Here is a 13,514-nt window from a genome sequence, read left to right as displayed (position 1 = left end):
CTTCCGTTTTTCTTGGTCCGTAATTTGCCTCGAATACATTGAAATAATTTAACATTTGCGACAGATTATGGACAGACCGTATTCATTGTGTGCCACAGGAATTAGCAAATTAATAAACTGATTTATGAATGTAATGCATCTCTATTTATACGTTGTTGATGCTGATAATAATGATGACAAAAAAAAATCTGTTTCTATACACCCCGTGTGTTGCCTCTGTGCACTGCCTGTCGGCACCTGTGTCCGTTCGGACTTGAAGCTGTTGTTGGCACTTGCTCACATTGTTCCTTCCTATCTAGATCCTTGCTTGTGTTGTACAAACTCTCAGATGTACGTCGCTTTGGACAAATGCGTCTGCTAAATTAAATTGGAGAATTGTGTGGAGAATTATAAGGTGATAATATGTTTTGTGTTTAAAGCTTGTTGTGCTGCCTCCAAGTTTAAAAAAATAACAATTAAAGTAGGTTTAAGGGAAAGGGGCAAAAACAAAAGTTTGTATAATTACCACAGATTCTTATCACCCAGACTATTGTTCATGAATTGAAGGCTAATGCATGTTTAACCGAAAGCAAAACATTAACATGGCAATCCTGTACCACAAGCTGTCAGTCATTAAGACAAACAACACAGTTTGTGAATCCTTGGAGCCCACAAGATTATGAAATACTACTCCAACTCAAAGCCAGTACTGTAAATGATTTGTCATAATAATGCACTGTTTATATGTTTAATTACAGATTATCTATGAGATGCAAACACAGAAGGAAATTCAAAGAAACTGAACTCATTTGAGCCGTAAAATATAGTATCTGTTCATCACTTAAATGAGATTTTTCTGTAAATAAGGGTAAAGGAGTAATCAATAATTTACTGAACCTTCCAATGTAATGGACAGTATGCTCTGTATAATGTGGACTGATGTGGTCCAGTGAGCAGTTTAAGTTACTATACTTACTGGAATACATTGATATGTTTAAAACCAGTTTGTAGATGCACTGTGTTTGTATCTACCCTTTTTTAAATAAAGGTTACTACTCACAGTTCAACAGGAAAACCCCTCGTAATGCTGATTCATGAAATTCAAAATAAAAAGATTACATTACAGTTAGAAGTATGCTGCTCTCTTAGTTTTCAGAGGGAAAACCCAACATGTGCTATTGCACGCACACATGCACGCACGCACGCACGCACGCACGCACGCACGCACGCCATGGGCCCGTAGATCTGAAAACAATTAAGAGTGCTACTGCCACATCCGCATGTTACTTGCCCGACCTGCCAACTCTCTGCTCTGTCTGCAGACTTTTAGAGAGGGGAAGGAGAGTCGGACTCTGTCACACTGTAGGTACATGAAGTAAAAACAGCACGGATGTAAACAACATGAATCAGCGGGAAGGATTACAAGGACGAAACAGAAAAACATGGAGTGTGTGAATGAATTTACAAAATGTGAAAACTATAAAACAGACTGTGTGCTGACAGCAACTCCTCCACCCTCTCCTACAACAGCCAGCTTAACTCTGCTGTTAATTCTGACACGTTTTTATAGATATATAAAGCACTCATATAATAGGGTGATTATGCGGGTTTGTGTAGGCCCAACAGAGGTGGCCAGTGTACTCTATGTGTTGTTTATGCCGCTGCACTGTTGCAAGATCGAATTCAACTATTTTTCCACTGAAGTGACTCGGCATCCAGCTGCTTTGTGTTAAGATAAGCTCATGCAAGTTGACTTAAAATCCTGCAAGAGGAACAGACTGCAGTGGCCGAGCTGTCTTATGCATAAGACAGTTTGAGGTACTTGGACTTTAATGAGTATGTACTATATACATTTACTGAACTCTAGTTTTAAAGGAACATATTGTACTTTTTATTCTTCTACATGTATCTTAGAGCTGTAATGCTTTTTGGGTTCAGATCTTACATACAATATATACTGTATGATGAGTTTATAAAACATTATGCAATAACTTAGGGCTGTCAAAGTTACTGCGATAACGCATTAATGCAAATTTGTTTTAACACTGTTAATTTCTTTAACGCTTTAACACAATTTGCAATTTTTAGGTTGTAGCGGGCTCAGTTTTACTGGCATCATGTGAAACTAGAAAACCTGAGGACTCATTTGGTACCAGCTATGACATACTAACTTGTCGCAAAGGAGGTTAAATAACACTCCAAACTTGCACTACGTTTTGGCGAGGAAAAACTGGCATGGCAATTTTCAAAGGGGACCCTTGACCTCTGACCTCGGGATATGTGAAATGAAAATGGGTTCTATGGGTACCCACGAGTCTCTCCTTTACAGACATGCCCACTTTATGATAATCACATGCAGTTTGGGGCAAGTCATAGTCAAGTCAGCACACTGACAGCTGTTGTTGCCTGTTGGGCTGCAGTTTGCCATGTTATGATTTGAGCATTTTTAATGCTAAATGCAGTACCTGTGAGGGTTTCTGGACAATATTTGTCATTGTTTTGTGTTGTTAATTAATTTCCAATAATAAATATATACATACATTTGCATAAAGCAAGCATATTTGCCAACTCCCATGTTGATAAGAGAATTAAATATTTGACAAATCTCCCTTTAAGGTACATTGATTTCCGATTAATCGCGATTAACTATGGACAATCATGCGATTAATCACGGTTGAATATTTTAATCGAATGACATCTCTAAATAAAATGCATTGGACTGTGTGTAAGGTTTCTGTGCGTAACATTTTTTTAATCGGATAACGGATTAAAAAAACACATACGAAAAAACAGACTTGGCATGCAAAGACCTTTAATGATAGAAGTTATGGACAAATATTTCAAAGGAAAAATCAGTCCTAAAACACAGATACACTTGACATTGTTGCCTGTCTCCATTTTAGCTAATGTAAACCGCTTACAGTAGAGATGCACGCTGAGTGAAAGCTATTGTGTCACATATACTGTATATCTACAGTAGGTGACAGAAGGCCTGGCTAAAAGCTGCTCTACTGTAGATAATGTACGTGACTACTCTAGTTTACAATGAAACCCTGTCATACCCTTCAGAGCACTGAGGGAAGGAAAGAGAGCCACAGAGAGAGAGAGAGAGAGAGAGAGAGAGAGAGCGCATTTATAACTTCCTGGGGATTCACTGGAGACACACACACACATGCACACGCTCACAGACACACTCACACACACCACAGAGGGTTGATTTCAGCATAGAGAAATGTGCTGACCTGCACTAAGCAGGAGCCAAGGGCAACAAAACACTAAATACAAACGCTCCTCTCTGAGCTGGGTACTTTCCCTTCACTGCTCACACATGTTTAAACAGTATTCCTGCCTGCTTCTGTGTGCAAGTCTACGTCTGTGTGAAAGAGAGGAACAAAATACCCAACGTTATGCTTCTTTAACTTTCTTTTCCCATCTCTCGTAATCTTGCCCGCGTTGATAGAGAGTAGGTTTATTTCTCTGAGTCCTGATTCGTGTCTAAATAATCCCTCGTCAGCTCTCTGCAACATGATCCCAGATGTTACTGTAACAGAGGGTTAATGAGCCACTCAGTTCCTGGGAAATCCCCACCTCTGAGAGGGACCACATGTAGCTGTAAACAACTATGGTCTTTTCCTTCCTGTCCTCTCTTGTCATCAATATTTGGACATTTTATGGTTGACCACTGATCTTGCTGCTAGAGAATTGCATTTACCTCAAAATAATAGTTTGTTGAGGTAGCCGAGCTGATGTGTTTTGGAGTACAGACAGAAAGGAAGCATGTGGAGTTTTATGGTTTTTTAGGTGCACAGACTATGTGGGCGTATCCAAGTGCAGCTATTATTTTGGGTCATGTATGTGCAGCAGAGCAAAGTGCAAAAGGGCTGCTGGCTGAGGTGGAATATAAACTTGAGGGTGTGATGATTAATAAATATGCTCTCAGCCAGTCACATAACTGGTCCCATCGCTCTGAAACAGCTGAGCCAATCACAGGGAAGCATGACGACAGTGACTTAAGACTCACCCCGTGTTATCTTTAAGTCTTGAAGAAAACTTTGTTTTTTGGCATGCCTCCACAGTAAAGGACTCTTCTCACGGGGTGTGTAATTCATAAACAAATAGTCATTTTGTGGGGGAAGTATTTTCTTTAACAAATGGAAAGACGGAAGACGAAAAAGATGCTTCTTCAGGAAATCATATTGTTGTCTGGATGGTGCCGAGCGGCACAACGTGAACACACAGCACCACAAATCTGCAGCCAGAGGCAGATGGTGTGGGTTTTTATATCAATTGTACAATGCAGCAATCCGACGCTATTGCAGTCATAATACTACTGTATCTCATAGATGATCATATCGTCATAAATTACCATAAAAAAGCACCGAAGAGAAAACATTAATCACCAATTTTGCTAAAAAGAAAGTGGAAAAGGAGGCGATGACAGACATGATTTGACTTATGTGTCTGAATTTTAATTGTTTTAATTTGTAAGATTCTTAACTGAAAGTGTTTCACATGAATGCTTTCTACCTACATTTTGTTGAAAATGTTAATTTATTTTTTCACATTTGCATGAATTTATTATCCATTTTCTTTCTTTCTTTTTTTTTTTTTAAATGCAGTTTCAATCTTGATATGAAACTGCTAAAATTGCCATCATACATGAATAGAAATTCACGTGGCAGCTCATTCACACCAAAGAAAGCTACACTTTCATACAGCATACAAAACTATTTTACATGCCCTCCCTACCAGAATGCAAGACAACTGAAGATGTAAACTGCCTTTTAGCCAGTATGAATAACACATGATGAAACTACCAGAGCCACATACGACCAATCAAAATCAAGGAAATCCCTTCCATTACATATGTGTAATATTTTGTGAAGATCTGAAACTTGCTCTATCGTTAAGTGTACATAAACTCTGACTGTGTTGTTCCCTACCTTGTGCCAGCATGTGCAGTGTGTGTGGCAGGGCTGGCAGGCAGACAGAGGCAGGTAGGCAGCGCTGGCATCGGGCAGGGAGCAGGCAGCAGGGGACAATGAGGCCAGCGGCAGGGACACAGTCTGATGGTGATAGTGGTGATGTGGCTGAGAGTGACACGCGGCAGCTCGATCCCCGCCAGGGCCTGCTGCTTGAGCCTCTCCTCCTCCTCCTCCTCCTCCTCCCCGGCTCACCTGCAACAACCAACGAGTTCAGTAAGATCTAAATGGGAAACACAGCTAGAAAAAGGTAATTTTGCTGTCTTGTACAGCCACTTGTTGAACTGGGAAATGTAGTGTAGTGATAAAGTGACAGGAGCATGATTTCACAGATTGCTACTTAATCTTTGAAGAGTCCAAATTTGATGCTGAAAATCAAATTTGGGTATGGCCCAATCTGTCCACTTATTGAAGTTTAATCTTTAAAACACTGTCAGATATTTTCAAGTCACATTTAATTATTATTTTTTTCTGTCTTTGTAGACCATCACAGTGAGATAAGCCTTGGGCATGTCGTGCCTTTCTCAATGTTGGGGTGATTTTTTTATTTTTAGTTTCTCTGTATATTGCATATACTTTTTTTTCCTCAATACTGTGAACCTTTGCATATCCCCTCCACTTGATACGAAACCACTGTTACAAAACGTTGTGACCGAGTTTGGCCCAAAGCATTCCGCTGTATTTATACTCTACTTAAGAAAGGCCCTTATTTTGTGCCCATTTGCTCAAGTGGACCCTATTTTCCTTTTTTCTGACAACATTATGGAAACGACCCTACAGAAAAATTAAATGTTTTTCTTTACCTTTCGCTTACTGTTTGTTATTGTGTCATGTGACTTGTTGCTGGAAGAGACAAAGGCAGAAACGGGAGAGTTGGAAAGAGGAGTGCCGGTGATGTCAGAGTTTGTTGTTTGTTCAGAACGAGACTTCTCAGAGCGAGACACACAATAACAAACAGATTGAATCAAGCAAACGGTCAGAAAAACATTTAATTTCTCTGTACGGTCCTTTCTATAATGTTGTCAGACATTTATAATAATAACCTGAGCCTGTCAGTGGCAAAAACAAGCACTTTTAGTGAACGCAACGTTACAATTGACCTTGCAGCTCATTTTGCGGCTGCCGGTGAGAGCGTTCTCCCTCAATACTGAACCAATTTAAAAAATTGTTGTCCCCATTAGTCACTTACACACAAAAACATGGGAAAATAGGGTTGAAAAATACCAAAGCGACCCTTTAAGTATGTTTCTGAGCTGTTATAGAGGACCCAGGGTCCCAAACTTCAGTGGATACAAACTGGTTATTTTGGCCAGGTTTGATTCTACATGATTTTTCATCACAAACTCCTGCTGGCTGTCAGCTTTCACCTACAGGCCTGTAATTTACTTTGTTCACCACTGACACATGACTGAGGTCTGTTGTGTAAACAGGAAGCCTGTCATTGACTGTGTCTCACCTGTAATTTTGGTGTGTAGGTAACATGTCAGAGTGCTGTACTCATCTGGAACATATTTCCTCTGCCAGGTCTCAGGAAAGCCTGAAATTAGTCCGGGCTTCACCTGCTGCAATGACTTTTCCTTTCCTCTGAAAACCTCACCTGTAGCCAGGGGCCTGATGGATGGGCGGACGTGGTGATAACTCAGCGCTGGTTAACAACGCCCAGTGCTCTGAATTTACGGGACTCTTATGTCCTGAAGCAGGCACCTCTTCAGAGAGATGAGGATTCATAGCAGAGTAACATCCTGCAGCGTGTCCACCATGCGGTCAACTCACCTGCTTTATGAGCTTCAGACGGTGGGTAACCACATGTTCTCAGTCAACCATCGAGTGGGACTTTCACTAGATATTGTTTTTTTTCTATGCCACTCAAACCCAAAAGATTATACAGTGCAGGTTTTGTAGCCGCTAAACGAATACACATCACATTGAACAGATGGGGTGGCATCTGAGTGGGAGAATTTAGACGTGTTAAATTGTATTTCTGTAAGACAAGTTCTAAGTGTCGGATCATTTAAATGTTGAGAAAGTAGCATTTCTTCCCAAGAAATAAACTCCCATGGTACAGTATGCAGTAGAACATGTTTCCTGACCTGCCCATCTACATAGAATCTCGCAAGTGATTACATTTCAGTCTGTGTTGTGTTTTGAATAGGGCTGTCAAAGTTAACACAAATTCATTTTAATGCCACTAATTTCTTTAACTCATTAACGCAACTTTCAGGGTTCAGTTTTAAGGCTAGAGTGAAAATACTGGTATCATGAGAAACTAGAAAAAAACTAATGAATCCATTGATACCAACCACGTCATAAAGCGCTCCAAATTTAAGCTAAATTTTGGGGAGAAAAGTGGCATGGCCATTTTCAAAAGGGGTCCCTTGACCTCTGACCTCAAGATATGTGAATGAAAATGGGTTCTATGGCAAGTCATAGTCAAGTCATCACACTGACAGCTGTTGTTGCCTGTTGGGCTTGAGTTTGTTATGATTTGAGCATAGTTTTCATGCTAAATGCAGTACCTGTGAGGGTTTCTGGACAATATTTGTCATTAGTTTGTGGCTCTCCACTCTCTAAGCATCCCTCTCTCACCTGCAGGATGTCCTGGATGTGTCCGAGCTGCTGCCTCAGCACCTGCCTCTGGTGGAAGCTGAAGGCTGGTGGTGAGAGGCCATGGTGAACAGCAACAGGCCTTTACTTTGTGTCTATTTGTTAAAGGGGACCCTATTTTCCTTTTTTCTGACAACATTGTAGAAAGGACCCTACAGAGAAGTAAACGTTTTTCCTAACCTTTCGCTTACTGTTTGTTATTGTGTCATGTGACTTGTTGCTGGAAGAGACAAAGGCGGAAAATGGGGGGGAGGAAAGAGGAGTGCTGGTGATGTCAGAGTTTGTTGTGTTGGAGAACAGAAAGCGTAGCTTAGTGGTATCTAAAAGATTTTTAATGTCATGGCTGAATATTTAGCTTATTTTGAAAATGTGGATGTGACACGAGATTTCAGAACGAGACTTCTCAGAGCGAGACACACAATAACAAACAGATTGAATCAAGCAAAAGGTAAGAAAAACGTTTAATTTCTCTGTACGGTCCTTTTCATAATGTTGTCAGACACTTATAATAACAACCTGAGCCTGTCAGTGGCAAAAACAAGCACTTTTAGTGAACGCAACGTTACAATTGCACTTGCAGCTCATTTTGCAGCTGCTGGTTAGAGCCTTCTCCCTCAATACTGAACCAATTTAAAAAAATGTTGTCCCCATTAATCACTTACACACAAAAACATGGGGAAATAGGGTTGAAAAATACCAAAGTGACCCTTTAAGTATGTTTCTGAGCTGTAATAGAGGACCCAGGGTCCCAAACTTCAGTGGATACAAACTGGTTATTTTGACCAGGTTTGATTCTACATGATTTTTCATCACAAACTCCTGCTGGCTGTCAGCTTTCACCTGCAAACCTGTAATTTACTTTGTAAAAAACATGGGAAGATAGGGTTGAAAAATACCAAAGTTACCCTTTAAGTATGTTTCTGACATACATTTGTGGCTCTCCACTCTTTAAGCATCCCTCATCTCACCTGCAGGATGTCCTGGATGTGTCCGAGCTGCTGCCTCAGCACCTGCTTCTGGTGGAAGCTGAAGGCCGGGTGGTGAGAGGCCATGGTGAACAGCAGCAGGAACTGCTCCTCGGTCCTCCCGTCGTTCAGCGCCAGCCCGTAGTTATTGATCACTGTGTCTATGTGAGTCAGGGTCCGGTACAGGACGCCCGCAGCCTCCCTGTTGTCCGAGCCGAGCAGGGCCAGAGACACCAGCAGCTTGCTGCGCACCACCTCGTCCGTGATGTTGGTGAGGCCCGACAGGTCGGCCGGGTTGTTGGCTCTGATCTCCGCATCCCGCAGCGAGTGGTAGTCCTTGCGGGCCAAGTCCTCCAGGCAGGAGCCGAGGAAGCGCAGCTCGATGGGGACGCAGAGGTCCAGGAGGCCGCAGAGGAACTCTGCTCTCTGGGCTGAAGCGAGGGACGAGAACCAGCGGTAGACCCCCTCTCTCTGGACACAGCTGCGGCTCTCCACCATCCTCACACATCCACCCAGACTGCACTACTCACAGTACACCTGGAGAGTACACTTCACAACAGAAGGGTGTATGTGTTCTAATGTGTGAGCTAATTTGTCAACTTTCACTTATAATGTAAGATTAGATTTATTTTTGTAAAGACTTATTTTATACAGTATACATATTGTATTCTGCTCCTTAAGTTAGAGAAAAATAAGTCGTAATATTAGAAGAAAAAAGTCATAACGTTAAGAGAAAAAAGTCATAACTTTACCAGAGGAAAAAAAGAAAATAACACGTTAAATTACTACTTTATAATATTATGACTTTATTCTCATAAGACTTTTTTTTCTGGTAAACCCATCACTTTATTCTCGTAATATGACTTTATTCTTGAAATCTCAGATATTTTGTTTTTCCTCGATGTGGCCCTAATCTGCTCCTTAAATCAGATCTGGAACTATTTAACCATCACTCACCTTCACGTGCTTGTATAAGGTGATTGATGATTAAGATTGGCGGAGTGATATGAAGTTAGAAGTGATGTGCCACCTTTTTGGATAATGGGTGTTTAATTATCCTATAGGCTTGAGTTGAGTCATTAAAGTGGAGCCTGTTGCACAGACGAAGCTCTTGCTTTACCCACAGCAGCCCTATAGTAGTTTAATAAAGTAACAAGTAAGTTTATATATAGTTAAGGCAGCGAGAAGCCTGCCTTACAATAGTGACTCTCTCAACGGTTGTTTCCACTCTGCAGCAGTGAAATGAAGAAAATAGTGACTGTCTCACTCTCTCAGTGTTTGTATCCACACACTGCGGTTGTGAAATGAAAAAAGCAGCTGGTATTTCCTTTGTTGGCGGCCCACAGCAGCAGCAGCAGGCCTTTCGGAACCATAGTCTCACCAGGTCGCCTCATATGGATCACCAAGCTGGTCTAGTCTGTGTTGCTCGGCAACCTGGAGTCCCTCCGCCGGGTCCCTCTCCACCGGTCGGACCGTTGCCTCCTAACGGCTACAGCAACACCTCCTGCAGGATGGATCAGACTGGATCAAAGCACCTCTGCTCCATTCAAGGAGACGCTTCAATCACACAGAGACTTCTCCTGCTTCTCCTGTTGCTTCCTGGAGAGCTGCTCCTCCGTCCTCATGGTTTTCCACAGCTTTGAGCTGAAGCCCCGCTAGCAGGACTGTGCTAGGTTCAAGTTTAACAACACAACTCGTGTGGCCTGAAGCTACTACTCCTGCTGCTGCAACTGGAAAATAACATGACATTACCTCCTCAAACTTCGCTCTTCTAGTAAAAACAAATGCTCCCCTACTTGTCCAGAGTGCGTGACTAACTTCAGTGCAACATGTTGTCCTCCGCCTCCCTGTTTTCTGCCATGAGTATGAGTCTTCAAATCAAGGGGAGAAAAAAAACAGCTGTGTATAACATCAACCACGAAGACCCGCCCACCACACTGAAGTCTTCTCTGATTGGATGCGAGTCCCGTCTGTAGGCGAGGCCCTCGCTCCTGATTGGCTCAGAGGGGATATCCGCTGCCCTGTTGTTATTTCACATCTTTTTCTCATGCGCTCATACATATCTAGCTTTATTACTGGAGCTTTTAAAGAGCTAGATAGGCCTACACGTTTAAACTGATGCTATGCAATCTGTTTAGTGTGATAGTGTAACCCAGGGGTCTGCAACCTGCGGCTCCGGAGCCACATGTGGCTCTTTAGCTCCTCTCCAGTGACTCCTTGTGGATTTATAAACATGGAAATGAATAACTGTTTTTTTTGTTTACATTTTCATTTTTATTTATCATTGTTGTAGGTCTATGGTACGACGGTACGACAGAGTATTAGGGCAACACTGAGGAAAAAAAAAAAAAATCTGAGATTTTGAGAATAAAGTCATAATATTATGAGAATAAAGTCAGAAGTTTACGAGAAAAAAGTTGTAATATAATGACGATAAAGTCAGAAGTTTACGAGAAAAAAAGTTGTAATATTATGAGAATAAAGTCAGAATTTACGAGAAAAAATAGTCATAATATTACGAGAATAGTCAGAAGTTTACGAGAAAAAAAGTTGTAATATTATGAGAATAAAGTCAGAATTTACGAGAAAAAATAGTCATAATATTACGAGAATAGTCAGAAGTTTACGAGAAAAAAAGTTGTAATATTATGAGAATAAAGTCAGAAGTTTACGAGAAAAAAGTCGTAATATTATGAGAATAAAGTCAGAAGTTTACGAGAAAAAATAGTCGTGATATTACGAGAATAAAGTCAGAAGTTTACGAGAAAAAAAAGTCGTAATATTATGAGAATAAAGTCATAGGTTTACGAGAAAAAAGTCGTAATATTATGAGAATAAAGTCAGAAGTTTAAGAGAAAAAAAGTCATAATATTATGAGAATAAAGTCAGAAGTTTCGTAAAGTTATGACTTTATTCTGGAAATCTCAGATTTTTTCCCCCTCAAAGTGTCCCTAATACTCCATAGTACATTTGCACTTTGGCCCTCACTGCATTAGACATATATACTATATACTTAGACTATAAACTGTGTTACCTTCATCACAATGATCAAATGTTTTGGGGCTCCTTTTTTTTTTTGCCTAAAATGGCTCTTTTGATAGAAAAGGTTGCTGACCCCTGGTCTAGCCAATAACAAAACTGACTATTACAAATACAAACATTTAAAGACACAATATTTAAGGACTAGTGCCATTTCCAGAAATTAGAATGCTATAAATAAAAAAAAAGTCAACCATAAAGTTACAGTGAAGAGTATCAAAGTGTAATAGGAGCTATATAAATTTAGTAGTTTGGCAAGGGATGGAAGATGTGGTTGTGAAATTTCTTGTCTGTCCAGCTGTTGATTTACTAAAGCCACTGTATAGATCAAAGCAGCAGTGGGTGGAAATGGAGCAAATATGATTAACAAAAGTTATTTTTTAGAAAACGGTCACTATATCCTGACAGTAGTGCATGAAACAGGTAATCTGAAAAGAATCATGTGCCTCTGTGTCCTCCGGCTCTCACTAATGGCGCAAGATTTCACAGACCAGAGGAAAAGAACCAATCAGAGCCGAGCTGGAGCCTGCAGTCTCTGAGCAGCTGTCAATCACTCACAAACTCCGATCAAATGGTCAAACTAGGCAGCGCTGCTCAAATATGAATCAATATTCTGTTACTGTAATGCCTATTTGTCACATAAAATGTTTTCAGAAACATCTTTTAGCTGTAAAATTAGAATGTTTTCTCCGGCTGGTGGGCGGTGCTTGGTATTTCCTCAACTGATCTCAACATGTTAGCCGGGTTACAAACTTTCTCATTTTACAGCTAAACAGTACACTACAAGATGTGTCTGAAAACATTTGATGTGAGAAATAAGCATTACAGTAACAGAATATTGATTCGTATTTGGTCAGCGCTGCCCAGTTTGACCGAGTGATTGACAGCTGCTCAGAGACGGCAAGGCTCCATCTCAGCTCTGATTGGTTGTTTTCCTCCGGTCTGTGAAATCTTGCAGATGCCATTAGGAGAACCAGAGGACACAGAGGAACATGATTTTTGTCAGATTACTTGTCTCATGCACTACTGTCAGGATATAGTGACCGATTTATAAAAATAACTTTTATTAAATCATATTTGCTCCAATCTTGCCTACTTCAGCTTTAAATTGTATCTTCATTGACTCCAAGCGAGCCCCCCCGATGCTGTTATTATGTAGTTCATATCTAGGACCAGAAGATGGAGTCAGATGTCCATGCTGAAACCTGATGCAGCAGCACACTTGCTGATGGATGTGGTGTTGCATCCACCTGGCCATGCCTTGTCACAGATGATGAAAACATCACACACCAAAGACTATTTTAAAATGTTGATTAAACACAGATGTCCTTGAGATAATATCTATCACCTCTTCCTTCACCCGTCCTTAGTTATTCTCTTGTTTCTCCAACAACAATACAGCCTCCCCCCATCCTCATTCTCATTGAGAACATTGGTCTCTAGAGGTAAACCCCCGCCCCCGAACACAGGCCCCGCCTCTCCACTGACGGAGGAAAATTCAGTTAAGGTTGCTATAGTAACCATACCCCTCCCTCTTAACCAGGCCCTGCCACTCCCTCTCTGCATCAGGGATGCTGCCTGCCTGACACACACACAAACACACAAACACAACAAAGATTAAAAGCACAAGAGCCAAGAGTCATTTTCTTTCAAACACTTTCATTATTTTCTCCACATAACTCAAAAACAAAACAGAGTAATTCCCAGAAACATAAAGAAAGAAAGAAAGAAAGAAAGAAAGAAAGAAAGAAAGAGAAAGAAAGAAAGAAAGAAAGAGGAGAGTCAAACTATAGAGAGCTTGGCATGCTGTAGCATGCTGCGGACTAACAGGGTGACGCAGGGCATCGTCACCAGGCTGATGGCATACAGCACAGCTTCTTGAACCTTTTTCAGTCTGGGACCAAAATGAAATGAAAATACATTGTTCTGCCTCTCGGGGTGCAGG

The 13,514-nt window shown here is 41.0% G+C and overlaps 1 protein-coding gene across 2 annotated transcripts in view; it reads right to left on the bottom strand.

Annotated features, from left to right (window-relative positions):
• The window catches only part of zcchc14 (zinc finger, CCHC domain containing 14), a 34,857-nt gene extending 24,425 nt beyond the window's left edge, over positions 1-10,432 (bottom strand). The window contains exons 1-3 of one of the 2 annotated variants that reach the window (XM_037767541.1): positions 8,576-10,432; positions 7,548-7,589; positions 4,923-5,156 (exon numbers count right to left, since the gene is read on the bottom strand). In XM_037767541.1, coding sequence (XP_037623469.1) covers positions 4,923-5,156; positions 7,548-7,589; positions 8,576-9,028 — 729 coding nt within the window. In that variant the 5' untranslated portion in view covers positions 9,029-10,432. Of the gene's footprint in view, positions 1-4,922; positions 5,157-7,547; positions 7,590-8,533 lie in introns of both variants that reach the window. The other variant, XM_037767540.1, reaches the window with a different exon arrangement.
• Positions 10,433-13,514: the final 3,082 nt, after the last annotated feature.

Source organism: Sebastes umbrosus, chromosome 4 (assembly GCF_015220745.1).
Source record: "Sebastes umbrosus isolate fSebUmb1 chromosome 4, fSebUmb1.pri, whole genome shotgun sequence".
NCBI lineage: Eukaryota > Metazoa > Chordata > Actinopteri > Perciformes > Sebastidae > Sebastes > Sebastes umbrosus.
The sequence above is the reverse complement of the archived record's forward strand: the minus strand, read 5'-3'. Positions and strand labels throughout refer to the sequence as shown.